The sequence below is a fragment of the Anser brachyrhynchus genome (assembly GCF_964034855.1).
Source record: "Anser brachyrhynchus genome assembly, chromosome: 6".
In the NCBI taxonomy this organism is placed as follows: domain Eukaryota; kingdom Metazoa; phylum Chordata; class Aves; order Anseriformes; family Anatidae; genus Anser; species Anser brachyrhynchus.
Window position 1 is genome coordinate 19,933,803 of NC_137700.1, and position 22,799 is coordinate 19,956,601.

A 22,799-nucleotide genomic window follows, 5' to 3' on the forward strand; every position below is an offset into this window, starting at 1 on the left:
TTTCCAGGCCACTCAGCCTCCAAAAACACTGCATTTCTTGTTTATGACAATTTACTAACAGTGTAAGAGCTGGCGGGCACATGTAGGGCTCCCCTCAAGGCTTCCTGGGTGTTAACCATTGAGTTTCTTCCCCGCTGGCAGCACTGCTTGCCCTAACCACCCTTGCAGCTCCCCTCTGCCTCCCAGGTCAGCCCAGTCCTTGGTGTGAGCTGTTGCAAGGAAAAACAGGATGGCATGCTCCCGTTTCTGACGTGGTGGGACTTGGCACCTACGAGAACAGTGGGATGGATGTGTTTGGGGTGTGTGAATGACTGGGAAACTGCAGCCAGCAGCAGCAAGGTGCAGGAGCTAGGAAAGGGATGGACGTTCACCCAGTAGGGGAATTACCTGTGCAGGGCACCACCATACCAGGGCCATTTGCTGCTCTTTCTAGGAGATAGAAAAGCACAGCGAGGAAGGGTGAGGTAGGACAGATCCTCTCCTTGCTTTCCAGCTCCTGCTTGTTCATTGGAGCCTACAAACATTATCTGACAGACCAAGCTTTCACTCTGAATTGCCCATGCTTCCCCAAAGCCCTCCGTGAGGCCCTAGCTCCTTGGCCGCCCTAGCTCCTTGGCCACCCCAGCTTTGTTTTGCAGAGAGCTCTGCTTTGCCGTGGGCTGTTTGGTTTATGGGATGCTCCGTCCAAAGGCTGCTGTGCCCCGGGCACTTCTGGAGCTGCCTCTCAAGGATACAACGTGTTTTCCAAAGACACGAACGTGTCCTGCCCATTGCGCATCGTGGGTGGCTAGGAGCTGGAGAGCGGCTGTTTGCTTTTCCAGCAAGGACTTTGCTGTTCTTATCCACATCCCATCTGAGCTGACACACAAGAAAAGCTCTTCCCCAGTGCTGGCAGGAGACAGCCGGCAAGCTGCCCACAGCTCCCATTGCTCTTGAGCCCACCACATCCCTTCTTCTGTCTCTTGTGCAGGACACGTAAGAGTCTTCCTGGACACTCTGGTCTTGAACTGTGGAAGGAGAGAGCCCAGCTGCTGTTCTGGCAGCTATTAATTGCCCCGTCTCTCTTATCAGCTGCCTGTTACTGACTTCTGGGCTTGTTTCTGTGCCCACGGTTCACACTTCAATAGAGAAGAAGCCTTGGGCAAATTGTGCTGCACTCTCCCCAGCCAATGTTGCAGCTTTAAGACTTTCAGTCAACCCAAAAGAGGCTCCAGACCTGTTTGATCTTGGCCGTTTCTGCCTCGAGGATGAAGGCAGTTCATGCTGCGCTGGGGTCTGCAGGGCATGGGTGGCAAGGGGGTTATTGCTTCTGGGATCTCCCACATCGAGTCCCAGCTGGGCTGGAAACCGTCCCCAAAGGCTCCAACCCTTCCCACAGTGGGGCTGGCAGCTTCTTTGTGCAGGAGAGGCTAGACCTTAAGTATTTTTTTGTATGTTGGTGCAGCAGGGCTACAACAATTTTCAGGTACCAAAATGGTATCAGAATTGATGTTCCTCTTAGGATCGGACTCAAACTGTCTGGCTCAATGTGATCCATTGTTAATCATACTCCTTGCCTCCATGGCAGACCCAGTCTCTTCTAGAAACCACATATGAGCAAGCGCTTTATTTTCTGGATGTTCTCCCCCACCCCTTTATACTGCACAGTATGCCAAGCTGCTTCCATGTGGGGTTATTTAATTTAGACCTAAACTTTTACATTCCTGTCCGGTCATTAAGTCTCATTTGACCTATTCATAGAATCACTAGCTTTGCAGTCAAAAGACATGGGCAGCTTGCATAATCCGTTTCTGTCTTTTCCTTTCCCTGTAATAGAGAATATGGTCTTTAGTATGGTGCTATCCAGCCAGCAGTTTTGCCTGCAAAAGATGTTCTTATAAACACCCACTGGAGAATATTCAGAATCTGTGCTTTTTTCAGCTTATTTTTCCCCAAATACTTGGCCTGTCTGAGGCAGACAGGTTACTTTACAAAGAATACACATGATGGGCAGAAAGCAATCCCTGAAATGCAGCTGCATCTGGGGAGGAATGTGAAAGGTGCCTAGAAAGTCCTGAACTGTGGACGGGACCAGGGACTGAGGGTGAGCATTACCATCAGATATTTTCAAGGGGCAAATGCCAAAGAAAAACAGTCATCTGTTGAGCTGAAGCTTGGTCTGACACCATGACATATTCTAACAACGGCAAGGGTTTCAGGCAATCTTTCACACTTGCAAGGGACAGATCCTGCAAGTGCTTGACATGTTTACAGTTTTCCTTGTTGTGCAGCTTCCATTTTAGCTCCAAATGACAGCTCTTTTCCCAGAATGCAGGGTAAGAGCTTGGGGAGGCCAGAACAGCAGCTGAGCCCTGATGTTCTCACACCTTGGGCACTCTCATTTAACTTCAATCTTTGTGGGAATGTCTTTTTTTTTTTTTTTTTAATCTCTTCCTTCTTTCAGCCCTTTCCCTCTCTTCTGTCTCTCTGCAGGGTGCTCCAGGAGAAGCAGGCATGTCCATCATCGGGCCCCGCGGTCCACCCGTAAGTGGCTTTTTTCTCTATTTTTGACTGATTCAGGATGTGGGCAAGTTACAGGGAAAGACTTAGGAGGGGCAGTGAGACAGCATCAGTGGGAGAGAGAAAAAACCCTGTATAATGTGGTTCCCATGCTGAGCCATGCTTGGTTTTATACCACTATTATATACTATATATAATGAAATTACAGCTCATACTCCAGAACAAATGAAGAAGCCTTGCCTCGCAAGGAGACCGTAGTCCTGTATTTGAAAGGAAGAAGCATATTTTCTTCTTGAAGCAAGGCCACTACCACTTTTGAGGAGACTATCCCTTTTTTCTGGCTGATCTCAGCCTTTGGTTTCATTAGCAAAGGACAAAAGCCCTGATTTTGCAGAAGAGCAGGATCAGGGCTAAGCTGGTGACTGGGAACTCATACAGATGGGTAGATCCGAGTTGTTCAGAGGTCCTTATCAGTACCCAAAATCTTGGAAACTCTTTGTCAGCACAGTTACCACAATCTTGAAAGTCCCTTTGCTGGCTGGGGAGCAGAGGAAAGGCGAGGCAGGATTTTGCACCCCACTCCAGCAAAAGCATCCGCGCAAGGAGTCAGCCAGACAAAGCTTTTTGCAAGTGTTGGGTAATAAAAACAGGCCAACAGAACGTTAAGGGCTGGAGCCTTCGCGTGCCCTAAACACTGGATGTTTCTTGCTCTGCGGTTCAGCCGTCAAGCCTCTGCTTTTGTGCAGATGCAGCCAGTCCTCCTCACTCTATCCCTGTGCAGCCTCCACCAGAGATTTCCATGAGAAAAGACCCAGAGCCTCAATTCTCTCCCTCCTGCTGGGCACTTCCGATTTTGATTAACCTGTGAAGAGCACCGTCCTTGACCTGCGAAGAGGATGGGCCGCCGGCGACTTTTGTTTCCCAGCAGAGGTCAAGTGAGAGGGACCTAGGCAGCACGAACGCTTGGCTACATCTGGCTTTCCAATTAGCTTTCCAAAAGCCCTGTGATAAGTGTTTCTAATAAGAAACAGCTTTGCGGGATCCCAGGCACACCTGCCCGGCACGCTGGAGTTTGAGAAGTGACAGAACCGAAGCCCAGGATGTGAATGGGTGCCCCAAGCATTTGATACCCAGCAGACAGTCCCTCCAGCCTCTGAGAAAGGCCACCCAGACCCGTGAGCAGATACAGAGGGTATATGCTGCACCTTTTTTTCTGTTTTCCTCAAGCTGTAGTGCTCAGCCTCCTGCAGTGTGGAATAGTAATGGGAGAGGAAAGCTGGTGGTCCCTGTCACTGTAGGTCCTGCAGACGTGGATGGGCACTGCTGCTTTCCTGCAGGACATGTGCCTGGTCTGCTGGACAAATTCCAATGTCTGTTTCAGTGCTGCTTATTTGCCTCATTACCTGTGCTCCTGTTTGGGAAAGCACAGAACATGTTGCACCCTGAAAATGGCAGAAAATGGTGAATGATACTTAAAATGGGTTTTGGCCTAACCTGGTCAAAGCTCTGAGATGCAAGGAACGGGGCAGCTCCCTGCTTCCACCCCAAAGCTTGTTGTGAAGATGATCCAGTTTCCACTGGAGCTGGTGATAGGTCAAAAGGATGGCTGAGCACCGAAGACAAACACGGGAACCCCGGCCAAGGGGCCACTTGGGAAGACGTGGGATGAGAAATAGTTTCCAGATTTCCATTTGGAGGTTAAAGTTTTCACTTGAGCTCAGAGCTGCTAAACTTCTGGCCAGAGAGGGACAGTATGCCGATAGTGGCAGAAACAGATGATCTCCACGATTTGGCAGCTCCCAGAATTACATACTTCATAGGATCAACATCTTAAAAAGAAGACAAGGAAAAACAGCTACCCAACAAAAACAGTCTCTTGGAATTGCTCGCTGCTGAACTGTTGTTTTGGCCTGATACTGTGCAAATCACTCTGCCGTCCTCCAAGGAGAGGGAAACAACAGTCTGTAGTCTAGAGAGGAAGCCAAATTGCACCGTTTCCAGATTTTCTCCTTAATTCTTTTTTTAGCACTTCTTGTCCAGGGAGGCTTCCAACAGGGAACCAAAATTAATGAATTGTGGCTAGGCTCTTCTTGATTTTTGCCTTTTCAGAAAGCAGCGGTGGACAAATCCTTTAATTTATAGCCTATCTTCCCTCCTGGTCACTGGCCAACAAGACCAGGTGGTTTTATATGTATCTTGCAATGCAAAGCAAAGCTGACCAAGTTCAACTTAGCAAAACTAAGAAAACAGTGCAAATGCGATTAGGTCCTGCTAGCACTGTGTATAGAAACAGAACTGTTTGGTGCGAGTCCAGGCACTGTGGTAGGAGCAGCTCTCAGACTGTGCAAAGAGGTTACTTGCCTTCATTCTCTGCGGGGTCAAATCTCCACTGAATATCTCTGCACAGGGAGGATGGAGGAGACGTAACCTGAAAGTTTTCCCTCTCCTGCTGATGTGGCTCTAAGCAGTCTCCCAAGGGGATAGAAATTGTTTGCTATAGCAAACCTCATGAGCTCCTTGCAGTCTGGCAAACCTGTCCCCTTCTTCCCCTTCCCACGTCACCACACAGGATGTTAAGGTGAAGAAGCAAACCCCTGCTCATACCCAGCTCTTTCCTAGGAGACTGTTACAAGGCTCAAACAGTCCAGTCATGGTATCTCAAAGTGCCTAAGGAAGGCATTTTCTTCCTCAAAACAAAGCTGAGAAGGCACAAGAAAGCTGAGCTTTTTGTCATCGCAGCACAGCTTTTAGGGAAGGCAAGCTGCCGCAGTGGTTGCTCGATGAGCATGGTACAGGATTTACCTCATCCTGCTATTTTCATCTACATAGCTTCGCTTCCAGATATGCTGAAATCTGGTCCACCTTCCTTCCTGACTTGGCTCACTCATTTTTTTGTGAAGATTAGTCCTCAAGTAAAGTGGTATCTTTACTGAATGAGCACAGGCCTAGGGTATTTGTGACCTGACATGTCACGAGTCCCAGAAACTGTACAATTATGCAAAATTAGCAGACAGGACAATTTCTGGTTTTTTTTGTTTGTTTTTTTGTTTTTTTCCCCTAGTGTTTTTAAGTGAGTAAAGAAGCTGCCAGATACGTAGCAAGCCAGTTTGTTTGCTGTACCTGATCCCAAAATGGTAGCCAGCCCTGGAAGCCAGAAAAAGGCAGGGGAAAAGAACTTGGTGCTCATGTTCCTCATCACACCGCCTAACTCTCCTTTTTCTCATAGCTCTTAGAGGAAAAAAAAAAAGGCAGAAAAAAAAAGTCATCTCTTCTCCAGAATTATTTGTGAGGAAAATGAATGAACTGGGACATGCACATTAGGGGAGGAAAAGAGGAATGGCTGTATTTAGACACCAGTGACCTGCGAGGTTTGTCTTGCACAGAGCAGCACCCTGCATTAAACGCCTCTGGTTTATGGCAGCAAGAATTGCCATAAAATGAGCTCAGCCTCTGGAACATACTCCAAAAGGCTAGCGTATGGGCTAGGGACACCCATTTAATTAATGTACAAACTTCAAGGAAACTGCCTGCAGTCCAAGCTGGACCTGCTCCAGCATTTTGCTGGCCCTGTACAAATTGGAGCGGGGACGTGAAATTTCCACTCCTTCCCAAGTCACCTTCCCCTTGGAGGGAAATCAAATCAGACCTTGAGTAACTCTTCAGAGAGCTGCAGGATAAATGGGCAGAGGCTGAAGGAAAGGTTCCATAGAGAGGACATAGGGTTTATCAAATTCCTCTTCGGTTCCTCTAAACTGCTATCTCTGTTTCGCCCTTTCCAGGGACAGCCTGGAACTAGAGGTTTTCCTGGATTCCCGGTAAGTGTAACTGCTAATTTATGGGGTACATGTGTGCAATGTTCCTAGGAAGTGTCATTAGTGCTCGCTGGAGCTTATCGTTTCTGTCTGAGACCAGGGACCTGATCTGATCACTGGAAAAAGTAGTTTTTTCTTCACTTGTTTTTCTTTTTCTTTTTTTTTCATTTAAAAGATACTTAAGGAGGAAAAAAAACACACCACAACTCCGAAAGGAAATTAATTAAAAAAACCCAACACACCAGAAGTGTTAAAATAACATAGTTGAAGCCAGATCTGTTCAGTAAAAGAAAACCATCCTATGAAAATACCACCCAAACAAAGAAAATAACCCCCAGATAGGTGAAATTCCAACCTTCACTGAACTTTTAGGTAATTCTGCAGTAGCAGCAGGCGTCTGTGATCCAAACAGGTCCAACACGATGCAGTTCAGCTGGGGACCGTGAGCTGAACGCTCAGGTCATGCCAAAGAGAAAGGACAAAAAGCGCAGGAAGGGAGAGATTTTTCTCCAATGCTAAGTTACAGATGGGCAAGGGAATGGGAAACAAGCCCAGGAGAGAGGACAAAACAAATATAAATTCAGTCCTATGGTTGCTGGCAATGCTCTCCGGAGCATCAAGGCTGCTGGAGAACTCACACGGTTGCTATTAGTTCCTATGCACTTATCCTGGACAACCAGGAAGCCTAAGGCAAACACCAACACCCCTGGTGCTCCTGCTCCCGCCAGGCAGCTCAGCTGCTGCTCCAGGACACGCCATGTGCCAGAGCAGGTCTGCGGGGGAGACTCATGCCTGGAAAACAGGAGGAATTGGCAGTCTGCGACCTGACCAGGCTCTGCCCTTTGTGGAAAGTGGGGCCCTGAGCTGCCCCCGGGCTGAGGAGAAGCAGATCTCCCCCAAGCACTTGTGGTCTTTGGCTTTTGGAGCAGCAGAGAGCAAATCAGCATGGCTCAAGAAGTGCCGGGTGGGACAGCACTCTACAGAGCCTGTTTCTCATCAGACAGTACCTTTAAAATGCTGTTGAGCTGTGTGTCACCTCTTCCCCGGGATACTTTTATTATTCTATCATTTGCAAAAATTCCTCTTCCCCCAGCAATGGGTGCCTTTTAAAATCAAAGTCTTGAGAAAACTGTGCTGATTTTCAACTACTTTACAGGACGGAGCAACATGAAATGCTGAGGGTTTTTACAAATTCCCCGTGAATCCCTCCTGCCTCCTCTTGTGTCCAGCTTTGCTGCTGCAATGGGCTGACAGTGAGCAGGTCCCAGCAGGAGCAGTGAGGATGCTGGAGTGGTAGCCAGCTGTGCAGTCTTGCAGCACATAGTGCTTGCTGGGACAGGTAGACAGACACCCCAGCAACAGCATTTCTCCTCATTTCTCCTTTTTTTTTTTTTTTTGATTTCAGGGCCCTATTGGCTTAGACGGCAAACCGGTAAGCAGCTTCTCTCAGGGCTTTGTGCCCTCCCTCCTGCTATGTCCCACTGTCCTGTCTACCTGCCTGCTACAAAGCATGCTTTAGAGAGGATAATTTTGCAATATCATGCGCACGCATGGATTAAAAGAAAATTAGAAGGTTGGCAGGCAGGGGGATACCATAGATGCCTTGGGGGAGATACAGGAGTCAAGAGATTAGGGAGAGAGAACGTGGCTGCTTTCTTTCTAGGCAAATCTATAAAATTGCACTTTGCAAGAGCATCAGCCTGACTGCTGCAGGGAAAGCACTTTGTTCCGAGTGTTTTGTGTAGGGGGGAGTAGTGTCTTGTTAGGTGAGTGAGCGAAGCTGCATGTGCTTGGCATTGCAATTCCCTCGACAAAGTACCTCCCAAGGCAAGGGGTAAGCAGGTAAAGTCAACATCTTCTAGAGGTTATGATGACTGAAGCTGAGGCATGTTGTCTTTCTTTTGCAGGGTCATCCTGGACAGAAGGGGGAGATGGTAAAAAAATAAAAAAAAATGTTTGTGGCTGATGGGTTAGTTTGAAAGGACATACTCAGCTGGAAATGAGCTTGTAGGAAGGCTAGAGGTCCTAGCTTCAGCCAGTGCCCTACCTAATTCTATAACTTCGTTGCAGCATGCTGGGGTGCATGTCTGTCATTTTTACATTATGGCTATTGATGCATCATGTCACAACAGCAACTTTCTAGTTACACATGGGATATGTTTTCCTTGCAGTTAGCAATTATGTTCTTTAAATATACTCTGGGAGCTGACATTTTTCGTGGTTGGTCTCATAGCAGAAGTAAAAGTTGATGGAAAGTTTTCTGAAAACCCATCTGGTGGCTTTCAACTTATCTAACCAAAAACAAGCATATTTTTCATATTAAATATCTTTCTTCCCCTCTTGAAACTCAGTTTCGTTTGCACACTGTACTGAAATTCTTTCATTCGAGAATGATAAACTCGGGCCGTACTTGATGGAAACCCAAATGTGGTCTTGTTCCTCTTGACATCTCTGATGATGACATCCCCAGACACCAACATGCTAAGCTAGCAGCTCTGTAGTCACCTTCACTCACTGAACTTCTGCATGTGCTCTTCTGTGAGTTCTGTTTTTGGAGCCCGGGTGTCAGTGTAGCCTCTGGCGAGCACATGTTGAAGATCCCCTTCCCCGCTCGGCGGCGGAGGGGTGAGCTGACATCCCTCACTTGCGCAACCAGGCTTCAGTCCTGGCCGCTGCTGGTTCCATCCCAGTGCGTCGGCTGAGGGCCCGGGAACAATGAGGATGTGTTTTCCTGATGATTTTCCCCCTCTCCTAATAATTCCCCCCCCTGCGGTACAGCCAGAACATGTGTGTATTTTCACTCCTCCTTTCACAAAGGGCCCAGAGCTCTCTTGGGAACTTTTCTCCACAAATGTGTTTAAAATCTGAGGTTCCACCTACTCCTTATGCTGAGATTTTTATTGTCTTGTCACTGTAAATGGGAATTCCCGTCACGTTCATCATAATGTGTTTCTTTAAAGGGTGCTGCAGGTCCCAGGGGACAACCAGTAAGTACCCCATCTCGCAGTTGTACCTCCCCAATCCCTTTCCCCTCGCATGCACTGAACTCTTTACTGAGAGCTTTTTAAAAATCACTTTTCTTTTATAGGGACCCCCAGGACAAAAAGGAGAAAAGGTAATTTTAATGTGAGATATGTTGAAAATTAAAAGTAAATTAAAAATTAAAACTAAATACTTTGGCCGAGAGATACAGGAGAAACAGAGGGCTCTAGGGGCAGGGAGTAGAAGGCAGGCTGCTTATCAGGTGTAAATTGGCATGGCCTCACTGAGTTCAGTACGGCCACAGTGATTTACACCTTGCCGGTCTGACCCTGAGTCTATTTTGGTCCTCTCTGTTCATGTTTTAAACCCTTTCCTTTTAATCCCCTTCTTTCACAGGGTCAGTGTGCAGAGTACCCCCACAGGGTAAGTCATTAGCGTTGTTATCTGTCCTGTGCCTTCCTGCATGTTAATCCCCCTTCGTTTGAATGGCTTCTTGTTGGAAATATAGATCTCTTCATTAACAAGGTGCGTCATCCAGGCAGCAGCGCTCAGCTGATTGATGTGTTTCACAGAAAAACTGCAGATAAGGTTTTCCAGGAGGGATGTTGGTCTGTTCCTGCCCACCGGGGCTGACCCCTGGCTAAATGCTGTCATTGCTTCTTCCTGGAGAGCCCCTGTGCCCCAGTGGGGTTAGACACACATACATGGTGGAGACAAGGTCTGTCCCCTTAACCCCAAAACCCAGTGAAACCTGGGGTTTCTGGAGGAACAGAGGTGCTCCAGCTCCATCCCTCTCCACATGTTGTATGGCCAGGAGCAATACAGGGGTTGCAGATCCCAGGAAACTGTATTGCTTTCCCTCTTTTGTTGTTCTTCCTCCTGCTGTCCCCAACCCCGCATAGAGACAAGGGGAAGGGTTGTGCTCCCTGCCTGAAGATGACCAGGGGTGGCCATGGCACTCTGACTGGTCCTCCATGAGCTGGTCCCCAGGGTGGAGAAGAGGCACAGAGGGAGGACCGATGCCAGCAGCCGTTTAATGAAAGCCAGGATATTGCCCCACTTGCCTCTCTGTCCTGGCCTGGTCAGCATGTACCACAGCCAAGAGAGGAGAGAGTACATCATGGGGTTTGAGGGGATTACAGGGGCAAAATTTAACCAGCTCTAAAAACAACCCGAGCGCTGAAAATCCACTGGAAATGCATTGGAACGACATCATATGAAGCGGCTGGAATTTGCAATCTGGGTGTACAGGGAGACAGGCTTAAGGGCTTTCTGTTTATTTTTGACGAGCCTCTGGACAATTAGCTGGGCTCTGTTCCCTGTCCCTGGGGGAGCAGGGCCCTGGATGCTCTGCGATGCAGAGGCAGGGGCGAGATCTTAGCTGGCACTGAGGGAGATGGGGGCTGTGGGCATGTGCCAGCCCGGGTACAATAATAGCAGGTCAGCTGTGTTTCTTTAGGCGAGCTGGCTCACTAGATTGTTATGTTAAAAAGAAGCGAACAACAATGTTCACCCCAGCAATGTCCTGGATTCTTGTTACAGCCCTTGGCTCCTGTCTGTCCTCAGAGCTCAAGGTGAAAAGTGGGGATGGGACCTGCAGCAACACTGGGAAACAGAGATGCAAACTGTATCACCGGGGGTAACCTGCGCTCACTCCTGGGGTGAAGGCACCCTGGGGTGACATGCCACAGGGTGGGGACAGCAGGGAAAAGGCTGGAGCAAAACCTCATGTCCCAGCAAAGCCTCCTTGGCTCTCAGGGGGTTAGCTCTGGACTCACCGAGGCAGCAAGCTCAGCATTCTAAAAAGCCCATGGGTCATTCCAAGGCATTCCAAGATGTGCTCGTGGGAAGAGTGACTGCCGTCAGGTCAGCTCATGGTGGGCTGTCCCAAAGGGTCTGCTCACAGGCTCAGGGTGCAAGCAGCCAGCAGAGGTGCAATTCCCTTTCCTCCTCCCAGAATGAAAAGGAGGATGAGCCTTGCAGTAAAAGTGCCATATGTTTGACTGAACTGAAATTTGTTCTTGCTTTACTCATTGACAAGGACCTTTGTCAGATGTTCTGGGCAAGGAAGGGAAAAGCAACATCCTGAAAAGTGAGAGATGTTGTTTCAGTTTTGTTTGGCCTTTGTTTTCTTAGGAAGGAAATGTAGGTTAGGATGTATGCCTTGGCTCATGCTGCAGTTTCCTATTTTTTTCTTCTGTACGAGTCTGTATGCCCTGCGGCTCTGCGAGGGATGATCCCAGGCGTGGGGCTCTACCTTCGGTGTGGGCTGGCTGTCCCCAGAGTGCTGCCCTGGGGAAGGGAGCCCAGCGCCGGGAAGAGGGGGAGCAGCCGTGCTCCGTCTGCTCTCCAAAACGCCGTGTGTCTCACTGACCCTCTTTGTCACGTCTTCACTGTCCCCTAGGAATACCTAAGCACCACCCTCGCAGCCCTGCGCTCTAACCAGATCCTTACGCTGAAGGTTTGTGGGTGACGGTTTGGCGGGACCCAGTTCCGATGCAAAGGCACAAGGATGTGCACCCAATATTGCACGCTGCTTGCTGAACGTCTCTTGCCACTGGAATGCAGAGGGGCAGGGCAGGAGCTGCCTGCAGGAGGCTTCAGGTTCCTTCTCTAAACCTTCTCTAAACAATCCTGCGTGCACCTGAATCCATCGCTGGACATTGTCTCTCCTCTGGTTTGGGGAAAGCTCTTACTTCTTCCCTCCACTTTCTTCCTTATCTTTTCCAAGATCCTCCCTCTGCTTCCCTGTGAGCTGCGTAATATTTCAGATACACTTCAGCACTTGAGGAGACAGACAAAGCCAGCTTAGATGGCTCTGGGTCACTCATACAGGCACAGCTTTTGTGCTGATTTACAGCAACATCCCCCCTGAGAAGGTCAGCTCAGCCCCAAATGCTCTCCTGAGCTAAGGGGCCTCCTGCACTGTCTTCTAAAAAGAGCAGGACTTCCTCCAGATAGATCAGCCCGGCTGATTTTCCAGCACTGCTTTTAGTGCCATAGCTGGAGGCTGTCAGGATCAGCATATTCGAACACAGCCGCCTGAGCACGGGGCAGCGGTGCTGCAATATTAGGTGACTGCTTCCCTTTGCAACGGGACTGGGTCCTGGCCTTCACTGCGGGCGCGAGGAGCGGCGTTTGTAGGGACCAGGGTGCGCTGCTCAGGCACCTGCTGCCATGGGACACCTGCGGGCACACCTCCGAGGTCCGAGTGCACAGCTCACATGGGGAAAGGCTCCACAGCAGGGACATGCTTTTGTGCCTGAGCACAGAAAGCCTCTTCTCCCTGTGTAAAATCAAGATCAGCCTCAATGGAAAACTGATAGGAACAGGAAAGCAGATCAGGGCAGAGGAGCATTCCTGGGCCTGGAGCCGGCACGGTGGGTGCCAGGCTGACAGCAGCATGTATGCAAGTGGAAACTGGATACAGCACAAGGATGAACAAATGCTCCCGAGCTTTAGTGCATTTGATTTCTGCGTGTCCGGGTCAGCTTTGTGCACTAGGGCAGCATTCCTGGCTATAAGCAGTTGGAGGCTGATGTTACTGTTAAACAAGGAAAAGCAAAGCGCTGGCTCCCAAGGCAATACCCTGCTTGGGGCTCACCAAGGTCTCATCTTCTCCCTTGGTGGTGTCCACATGGCGGAATGCACCATGCTGGTGCCCCGACGCCTGCTGCTGACCCCAGCTAGCTCTCTTCACTCCCTCCCATACCCCAGGGAAGGGTGGGGCCCACAGATACAGGCAGTCTCTTGAAAGGGAAGGGTGAAAGAAATAGGAAATCACACTTGGGAAACTTGGAGAAAATTAGCCTTTTGACAGTTGCCCCAAATCTGATGATGAGAGATAAAGGGAAACAGTCCTGTTAGTGGAGAGCTTAGCAAAGCCTGGGAGGGCGTTTCTTTCTACAAATGCTGCCTGAGGAGAGCAGTGGAGTCAGAAATCCCCTGGGTAAGTTTTATCTCCGAGCAGTGAAAGCTGTGTGCAGTGGGAGGGCTGGCCTGGCTCGGGCCAGCGAGCAGCTCATCCCCGTGTGAGCACCACATGGCGTGGAGGAGCTCGGAGGTCTGCCAGCAGGTACCCGTGCCCCGCGCGGTGGTCAACTTTGATGGCAATCTCTCTGTTCCCCTCTTCTCTGTTCTCTCCCCTGGCTGCTCTCTGACTCTCGGTGCCCTAATGGCCTCCTTTGCCCTGCGACCTTCTGGTTTGATCTTCAGCTGTTGCCTCTCCTCAATTCAGTGCGGCTGGCTCCACCTCCGGTCATAAAGAGACGCACTTTCCAGGTAGACTTCTCCTCCTCGTTGCCTATTACTAAGCCTACTCCGATGCTTGCAATTAATCAGCTTGCTACCTGTCTGTCTTCCCCTATGGAGGGGCTTCCAAAAGGCTCAGGCAGAGCTGAGGGACTTGCTTTGAAGTGGAGGAAATCTTTGATGTGATAACATGGCTAAAAAGAAATGCAGTGAAGCCAGTTCTTTAAACTAAAAGAAATGGGCCATGAAACTGCTCTTAGGACTGTCGACAAGCAGTCTCCTACCTTAAAGAGTCAGTTCCTGCGTATTCAATCTCCAGAAGAGGTTGGAAGCCTCTTGCTGAAATGTAGCTAATGTCTGTGAAATTTAACTGAGATGAATGAATAGGCAAACGCTTCTTCTGAGGGCTAGTCTGGTCTAAGACACTTGGGAGAATGTGTTTAAATAAGCTCTTATAATGGTTTCATTAAATTGCGTTAAATCTTTGTGTAAACACATTTATTTTGGTTTCCAGGGCCATAACTCATGTTTAGTTTAGTTTATTTTGGGAATGAATTCATAAAATGAATTACGGACATATGAATGGTGAATAAGAGTGTCCATAGTCAGAGTTCATGTGGCTTTTAATGAGCCCACTTTAAGCTCCCTCGTTCCATCCGTCGGGATTAACTTTCCTGTGCAGACAAACCGCTGTAATTACCCCACTGAAGTGTGCTGGGCACCCTCTACGAAGCGGCTGGGTTTTGTCACCCCGCTGCATGTCTAGACAGTCAGATGCTAGCAGGGAGCTGCAGTCTGCAGTACCATGAGGTGCCTGCCCCTTGCCCAGCGCTGTGTAAAATCCTGATCTTATCCCTTGGGCCCGTGCTCTCAGTCCCGTTCCTATCAGCTCAGCGTTCACACCGCGTAAAGCCTCGTGGCTTGTGCTGGTTGCCCTTCAAAATGACAATCCAAAGAGCCAGGCCAAGGGCTGACCTCTTGGGAAGGCTTTGAAAGCTGAAGTTCCTATCCAGGATGAAGTGGGAAACTTGAATAGCTGCCCTGTGTCCTGTCGTCAGCCAGGGCTGCAAATTCCCTCCGCTCCCAGAGGCCAACTTCACTGGAGGGTTTTGCCGTGATCTGTTTTGCTGCTGCCACATTCATTCCCTGAGCGTGAGGAAGTGTAATCCACGCCTACAGATCTGCCAGCACCAAGCAATTCCAGGAGCCCGGCGTTTGAACACTAAGAAAAAAATGTGAGGCTGCAGAGTAAATACTCGCACAAGTGTTTGAGAGAGGAAAATCCTGCCACTGCCTCTGAGCACATCAACAAGACCTGTGTTGGGAGGCTCAACAAGCGTTGCATCGCCGAGGCACAATGAGGGTGACCAAATGGTGTTTAAAAGAGCTGAAAAATTAGCTCCAGTCAACAGCTAAAAATACAGAATGACATCTGACGAGCGTGACACCCGATCTCCAACTTACAGTATCCACTTACGGTCCAGTTAGATCTGTGGGGGTCTTTTCGTGCTGAATGCATTAATAAGACTGTAGCGATGTGGCAGTAACATTTTGCATGCTGAGGGATCTGCATGGATGGGCACTCGCTGTGCCTGACGCACGAAGCGAAGGCAATACGAGGGGGGCTTTGGGTGAGCCCCCTCCGGCCGCTTGCCATGCTGGGGCAGGGCTCCTGCTCTCCCCATCCATCTCCACATCCCCTGCCAGGGAGCCGGCCCCCGTTCCCAGTTCCCCAGCCTCCCGTCAGCCTGGCCCACGCCTTGGAAATTTTTCCTCTAAACAGAGCTCACGGCGGTCGGGCTGAAATTTGCAGCTTCTTTCTTTCATTTATCATTCTAAACAAAGCAGATGTCCCTGTATCTCCGTGTTTTCACCACAGGCAGCCAGGATAAACATCACCCTTGTTAGGAACACGTCCAGGGGACAGATTTTGTGTATTGTCCTCTGCATATGCTGCGTGACAGTGGGCTCGGTTTTACATGGCAGCAGCGCAGGGAGGAGAAATGCGGCAGACACCCAATGGTTTACAACTGGGAAACCACCATGTTTGATTCCTAGCTTCCTGTGGAAAAAGAGTTTATCAGATTTAAGTTGGGTCGCCGGCAGTGGGATGTCACGATATGGCCACGAGGAGGGGAGCCCGTGAGGCAGCAGCTTCACGCGGGCGCCGCGGGGCCAGAGGAGTTTGCTGGATCCATCGCTTACAGATCAGCAGTCTGGTATTCAAGCGGGGCGCTTCCAACCCACTGTCTCCGCAGCGCCGCTTGGTCCCAAGTCCTGGTCCTTGGGGCCAGATGACATTGCTGAGGCATGAGCCGCAGCCGCCGCAGGGCTACCGAGGGGCCTGGGGAGGAACCAGCTGGGACGGCCTCGTTCAGGGAGCTTAAAATGGCAGGTGGCTCTGCACGCACTGCCTTGTTAAATCCTACAAAAACTGGCTCTGCCTGGCGTACGTAGGCCTGCTTTGGGTGAGCTCCAGAAATGCCATGATGATCGTGTTATTTTTCGTTCGGTTTTGTGGCATTTCTACTTTCGGTCCTTGGAAAAACAGAGGGAGTGTTGTCCAACAAATAGAGCGCAGGGGAAAAACAGGCTGAGGTAGGATGCTGCGGCTTTGCCGGGAAGTGCCAGTGTGGCCACGGGAGGCTTTGCTTCACATGTGACTGTCAAGTGCTTTGGAAAGCCTCCTGAGAAGCCCAAGAGATGTCGGTGTCTGACAATGTAAATTGTACTTCACTGACTTGTGAAGAAAAAGAAAAGATCTGTTTGGATTGCTTGATCATCCGTAGATCCCTTTTGAAGCCAGCTCTGAGAAGGTGGCCTCGGCTGGCTTTGCAAACTGTGGGGAGATGTCCTCAGGAGGGCTCTGCCTCTTGGAAACCTCTCCTGCACTAACCTGGGACCTGCTTCTGCCTCTTCCGCTTTGGCCGGGCTGACCTGCATTGGGTGGCGGGGTGTTGGGGTGATGGGTTTGCTCTGCCTGCCGATAACCCCTTGTTTTAATGAACCTCAGGGCGAACAAGGACAAGCGGGAATCCAAGGTCCCCCGGGGCCCCCTGGCCCGCCAGGGCCCTCTGGACCGGCTGGACCCGAGGGAACCCCAGGACAGCCCGGGCCAATTGGGCCGCCTGTAAGTCCTATTAAGAAAAAGCCTTTCAGCTTCCTCGTTCTCTAGAGTGCAGGCAATTTCCTCTGGCCTCTGCTGAAGCCACGGATGGGGGAATTGCAGGGGATGTGGGTGTGTGGGGAGGAAGAAGTTCCCAGGAAGGAGGGGGGCAGGCGGGCACCCTGTGCTGGCGCTATCTGGACACACAAGTGTGAGGGGGTGACACCAGCCCCATTTCCTCCTCCTCTGCAGACGAAAGTAACACGCAGGGTGTAATTATCCCCCTCGCAGCAGAAACCCGACTGATAAAAATCCCTGCCGTCCCTTTGAAGTCCTGCTCCTGTCCTGTTCTCAGGCTGGCAGCAAGCAGCCAAGGAGGGCGAAAACTAAAGCACCTTTTAAAATACAGTCTATTGCTAAATGTCAGGGGACGGAGCAGAAAATCATGCTAACGTACCTCTCTTTTGCAACAGGGCCGAGTGGGAGAACCAGGGAAGCCTGGCAGAGATGGAAAGGTAGGTACCAAAAACCAGCTCCCCTCCTGTGTGCTCTGGGGAGAAGTGTAACATGCTGGCCCCTGTGAAAGGAGTTTCCATCTGCAGGACTTTTCAAGGCCTTCCAGAAGGACAAGCAAGTCTTGTCCCTTGAGGCAAAAGTGCCTCCCTCCACGTGATGGAGTGTCGGGTGTCCTGCAAGCATCCTCCTCTCTCTTTGAGCTCTGAGGAGCCAAGGATATGGTGACTAAACATTTGGATTGCCATAAGCAGGCAAAATCAAGGGTGATATAGGTATCAAAGCATATCTGGGATAGTTTTCTCCTCCTGTCTGTTCACATCAGGAAGGCAGCTCCTGTATGGATATTTTGTTTATTTATATTTATATACACGCATATCCGGTGTTCTTCATGGTTCATATCAGGTAAATTGTTTGGTTATTTCTCATTTAAAAACACAAGTGGTTTGTTTGTTAATATATTCTCTCTATTTAGCTAGTCAGAGAAAGCTGCCAACGCCTGATTTACTCCAGAGCTGCACAGTGGGCTGGGAAGGAGTCTCCCAAGCAAAGCCAGAGAAGCAGGAAAGATTCTGGAGCACAATGCATGAGGCAAAGCAGCTTTTGGTCTTTGGATTCTGTGAAATCAGGCCTGGGGGAATGGAGCAGCATGGGCATGAAATATTTGGGAGTATGGGTTAAAATAGTATTTACCTACATGAAGAATAGGTCAGGATAGCTCACCGAAGCAAGTCATCTCTGTAAAGGTGTATTTCAAGCCAAATCAGTCAGCATCCCCCACCACCCCAAAGTCTGTATAATGTTGTCTACATTTGCCAACTCCAGCGTCTGTTTTGATTTTACCTACAGGGCTTACCTGGGCCTCCTGGACCAAAGGTGAGACATTTGGCCTCACTTTGAGGAGCGAGGTGATAAACTGAGAGGTAGACTCTGCTGGCATGGGGAGAAGTGTACATTTTGAAGGCTGGAGGAGGGGGAAAGGAGGTTACATCAAATATCTGAGAAAGATTTCTGCCCCAGCTCTGTATTGCCTTCGGGGCCCAGCTTGCATGCTGACTCATGGGTTTTACCCTGGCAAAGTGTCTGAGTTGCATCTCAGCAGAGCAAGGCACGCCTCATCAGCCCCTCTTGCAAAATTCTTTGCCACACACAGCTTTATTGGCTTCTTCCACTCTCAAAGCATTTACCAGCGCTTCAGGAACCGATTTTGCAATGCTATTGTTAACTCCACCACAGTTTCCCATTTATTCACTTGCCAAAGTGCGAATGGGGGGGTGGTTGTTGTTGTTCAGCTGCAACTGCCCACCCCCATTTGTTTTTGTTTGAGATATTTAGCCAGGGTGAGGAGATAGGAAGCACAGAGCTGGGGCACAGAGCTGGCATGAGTTCCCCAGCTGCCGGTGTTTTTTGTATCTTTCCTGCTGGTTTCAGTCACTGCAGGTAACAGGGACCCCTGAGGCTGGAGGCTCAGGGACTTGGTGGGGTCACTCTGAGCAAAAGTGTGAATTTTCCTCATGTAGTGGCCTTTCATGCCAGCATCTCCTCAGGGGAAGGGGCAGGGATCTGTCCTTCTCAGGGCAAGCATCACTTTGTTTTGTCTTTTTCCTTTTGCAGGGAGACCCTGGGATTCAGGGATACCCTGGCAGAAAGGTAAGAGGGGCAGTTCCAATACTGCTAAATGAATTCAGCCACACCGATGCCTTGTGGGCTCCTCTGGAGCTCTCTGCTCAGCTCTCATCCTGCTGGACCAGGGGCTGTGACAGGCCCCCAGATCCCATACTGTCACCTGCGTAAGGAGGGACTGGACCCAGAGATGTCTTTAACCCTCCGTTAGCAATGGTACAGCTTTCTCCCCATCTGTGTGCTTCTCTACAGCCACTTCCAGACTGAGATCTAGCTCTTGTGCTACCTGGAAGGGCCAAATCCTGGCTATGTATAGCTCCCTGCAATAAAGCAGGAAAAAGCCGATCCTTTCCCTGGTTAAATTAAATTAGCATCTGCTAATTAACGGCAGGGTTGAGTCAAGTCTGGAGGGTGTAATGGAGACAGAAAGAGAGACGGGGGAAAGGCGCAGAGGAAGATCAAAGGAGGGAAAGGGAATGAAGGGACACTGCTAAAGAGATGTCATCAGGAGACGGGGAAGGTGAATGCTCCCAGCGGACAGGAGTCCTGTGTCGCGTGTTCTCTCTGCACTGCTTTATGGGTGCTCTGTGAGCAAAATGGCAAGACCTTAGAGCTTTTTAATTAGCTCTGTATAAACTGAGAAGTTTTTGTTATGTCAGGAAGTGGAAATTATAGCCCCTGCGGACCACAGCCCACTCCTGCAGACAGATGCAATTTATTGCCTCCTCTTCCACTGAACCGTCGGTTTTTCCATTAAGAGCCCATCCTGTCCTGAGGGCGTTGGGCGGGCGGTGAGGGGGTCCCTGCAACGACCTCGCAGTGAGGGCCTCTGCTACGGGCCCCTCTCACATGAAACAATTTGTCTGGCTAATTTACTTACTGAGCTAAGAGCCCGTGCTCTGGCTGGAGGAATGAGCCTGAAGTTGCGACCTTTCTCTGGGGAAGGTGGAAGGAATGGATGAAAGGAGGGGAGAAAATCCTCCCTGGTGAGTGGGTCGAGGAAAGGGAAAATGGGGCAAAGATCTGTGCAAAGGTGTTAGCTCTGCTAGGATAGAGGATTGTGGGACCATTCCCTTCAATCTGTACTTTTTGCACCCTGAGCATCCTTCCTGATGCAGAGAGGTGCTTCTCTCCTAGTGACACCTGGAGGGTAGGCTGGCATCTGCTGGGCACCTGTGTGCAGGACCCCTCACACCTTTGCTGCCCCATTCTGCACGCTCCCTTTCTTGCTTGCTCACTGTGTTTGCTTCTTTCTCTGTTTCGTCTCTTCTCTTCCCCAGGGGGAGGCAGGCACGTCAGGCCTGCCTGGTGCACACGGCCTCCCTGGAGCTTCGGGCCCCAAGGTAACTGCTGGGTGCAGTCAGTGAGGCTGTCTGCCAGGGGCAGATAAGTGCCACGCAAGCCCAGAGATGCTAAAGGAAAACACAGGGTCGGGGCTGGCGGCAGATTCTCTGCCTAGTGTAAGCCATGTACACAGAAAGACTTGTTCCTGTGTGCAGGGCCTGGACAATTGGCCAGAGCAATTCACTGCTGTCCTGAACCAGGACCAGGAATAGCCCTGCACAGGTCCCCGTACAAGAATAAAACTGACCTGCCTTTTAGAGGCTTTTGCGTTAAGGCTGGGAGAATGATGATACTCTGGTCCCCAAAACAGTTTAATGGTTGACTAGTCTACACCCAAAATATGCAGGAAGGATTAGTATGGGTTACCTCCAGCATCCGCTCCAGCAAGGTAAGCCACCTTGCATTCCCATGAGGGATGGGTTACAGCCCGCATTTAGACTGGCAGCGTGGTTTATCCGGACACCCGGGCTTGCTTTTATCACCCACTCCCTCCTTCAGCAATTTTCTCTTTGGCCCTTGCTGTTAAGATTGTTCTGCTCCCTCGATTTCTCCTTATGTTCACTGTCCCTCTCCGTTTCCTCTCTCTTTGTTCTTCGCTGGGCAGGGTGAAAAAGGGGATGCCGGCATAAAGGTAGGCATGAACAATATGGTTTTCTACCACAGTAGATCATCTGGGAGATGTTGCTCCTTGGGCTGATGGGTTGTAAGAGGAAGTTGGGTCTGAGGCAGCTCTGTGGGGTATTTAATGGAGTACACATCTGTGCTGCCATTAACAGCAAACAGACTCTCCACGCTCAGGCAATAAAAGCAGCCTTTATCCATTCGGTGGAATTTGATTCTTAGCAAAGGCATTTCTCTGACTATGAAGCTTGCTAATGATTTGTTACATCTCTCCATTTGATGGGATGGGTTGGGGTTTCCTCATAAAATCTGGTTAGCTGACGCATCAAATCCACTCAAACTCTGCAACTCAGGCTGAGGTTTGGCACCAGCCTTTTCTGTCTGTTTCTGTACACTTTTTACAGGCTCATATGGTCTGTGCCCAGATGTTATCTATTTGACTAAAATTTACTGTACCCATATATTTAAAGTATATTACTCAATGTAGACTGTACTTAAAACATTACAACATTGGCAAGTGTTCATGACAGTCACAGCATCCCATGTCATGCCATACATTGTAAACATCACGAGAAAGGATTGGTTCAGTAATATTTTGAAAGGCATTAACAGTGACACAGACATTTAAAGTATTTCGTGTGTAGCATACATCTCATTTATTGTCCAGCATATACATTTGCTATATTTTTTCCATCTGGGTGTGTTACTGTTTGAAAAATAGTAGAAAAGGCACCTTCAGAACTTAACGTGGATGGATGTAGTACATCAAATTTAAGGAAGTGTTCTTTGGGAATGCAGGCTCTGGTTTAACAGTCGAATATCACAGCAGCAGTTGTCTTCCTACAAGAAAACAATGCGTCCTCAGAAATAACACGGTGCATGTAAAGTCCAAAGGTTCCCCTGTGTCCAGCTTCGCGTTAGTGCAATTCCATCGAGCACAAAAGAATTGCTTCTGGTTTGTGCTAGTGCAAATGAAAGCAGAATTGCACCCAGGGCTGGATGTTCTGGGAGCTACAAATTTGCTGCTGTCTCGACAGCCAGGTGCTCTCCAATTAAGCTGAACTGCAGGACTGAAGTTGGAGCATGGCCTAGGTGGGAGAGAAGTCTGGAAGGAGACGCCGCGTTCCACCCCTGCTCCCACATCTCACAGTTAGCAGACACCTGCTGTGCTCGCACCCACGTACAAGGACTAATCAGTCCTTGATTTATCTTCTGGAATCCAAACTGAAATCTCCTAGTCCCAGCTGAGATGAGAGTAAAGCCTTCGCAGGAGATAATGGATCTGAGAAGGCCTCCTAAGCCCTTGAGTCAATTCTAGTTTGCTTTTTGGCATCACTGTTTCACGGAGGTCCTAGGGGCTCCTCACACTCTCCTCTTCCCACTTTCTTGGGGGCTCTGGGAGGGGACCAGCGGCAGAGATTGGGGAAGGAGCTGGCATCTGTTATTTGCAGGGCAGCCTGCACCAAGCAGAGAGGGAGGCAGTCCTTTCCCCCCAAAGCTTTTGTGCTCTGCAGCAGTTCTGCCTGCTCTTTGTGTTTGGGCTCTCGCAAAAGGGAAATCTCCAAGTCTTCAGTGATGTCTCAGGGTCATCCACAGTTGAGAACCTTCTCTGTTCTGTGTTAGAGAGCAGTGACAGTACGAGCCTGGAGACATGCTATAGCTACTTGGGCCCTTACTCATCTTGCTTCATAAAGAGTGGAAACGAAACCTGCCATGCTTTTTGTGCTAATAAATCGGAGCTCTGTAGGACCACCTCCCCGGTCCCGAAACAGCCTGTTCTTTCACACACAGACTTTCATTTGTTACTGTCAGTATCACTTTTCTCTCTACTTCCTTTCTTCTTTGCTCAGAGGAATTGAAATAAAAGTGAAGAGATACCCCTAAATCAGCAGCCAGACATCACCCAGTAGCAGCTCCTGAACATCCACATGGTGCATGAATTTGTTGCCCCCGGAAATTTCTTCTTCCTGTCTGCCTTCCTTCCAGGAGGGCCATCTGGGATTCGGAGAAGCTTTTCACGTTTCCACCTTTGGATTCAATTACACTGG

The 22,799-nt window shown here is 49.6% G+C and overlaps 1 protein-coding gene across 3 annotated transcripts in view; it reads left to right on the forward strand.

Annotated features, from left to right (window-relative positions):
• The window catches only part of COL13A1 (collagen type XIII alpha 1 chain), a 99,198-nt gene that overhangs the window by 34,428 nt on the left and 41,971 nt on the right, over positions 1 to 22,799 (forward strand). For 2 of the 3 annotated variants that reach the window (XM_080597313.1, XM_080597312.1), the window contains exons 6-17: positions 2,473 to 2,523; positions 6,279 to 6,314; positions 7,717 to 7,743; positions 8,219 to 8,245; positions 9,272 to 9,298; positions 9,400 to 9,426; positions 9,690 to 9,716; positions 11,698 to 11,754; positions 16,558 to 16,674; positions 17,124 to 17,165; positions 18,013 to 18,039; positions 18,778 to 18,813. In XM_080597313.1, coding sequence (XP_080453439.1) covers positions 2,473 to 2,523; positions 6,279 to 6,314; positions 7,717 to 7,743; positions 8,219 to 8,245; positions 9,272 to 9,298; positions 9,400 to 9,426; positions 9,690 to 9,716; positions 11,698 to 11,754; positions 16,558 to 16,674; positions 17,124 to 17,165; positions 18,013 to 18,039; positions 18,778 to 18,813 — 501 coding nt within the window. Of the gene's footprint in view, positions 1 to 2,472; positions 2,524 to 6,278; positions 6,315 to 7,716; positions 7,744 to 8,218; positions 8,246 to 9,271; positions 9,299 to 9,399; positions 9,427 to 9,689; positions 9,717 to 11,697; positions 11,755 to 13,508; positions 13,575 to 16,557; positions 16,675 to 17,123; positions 17,166 to 18,012; positions 18,040 to 18,777; positions 18,814 to 20,066; positions 20,130 to 20,734; positions 20,762 to 22,799 lie in introns of all 3 variants that reach the window. The other variant, XM_080597311.1, reaches the window with a different exon arrangement.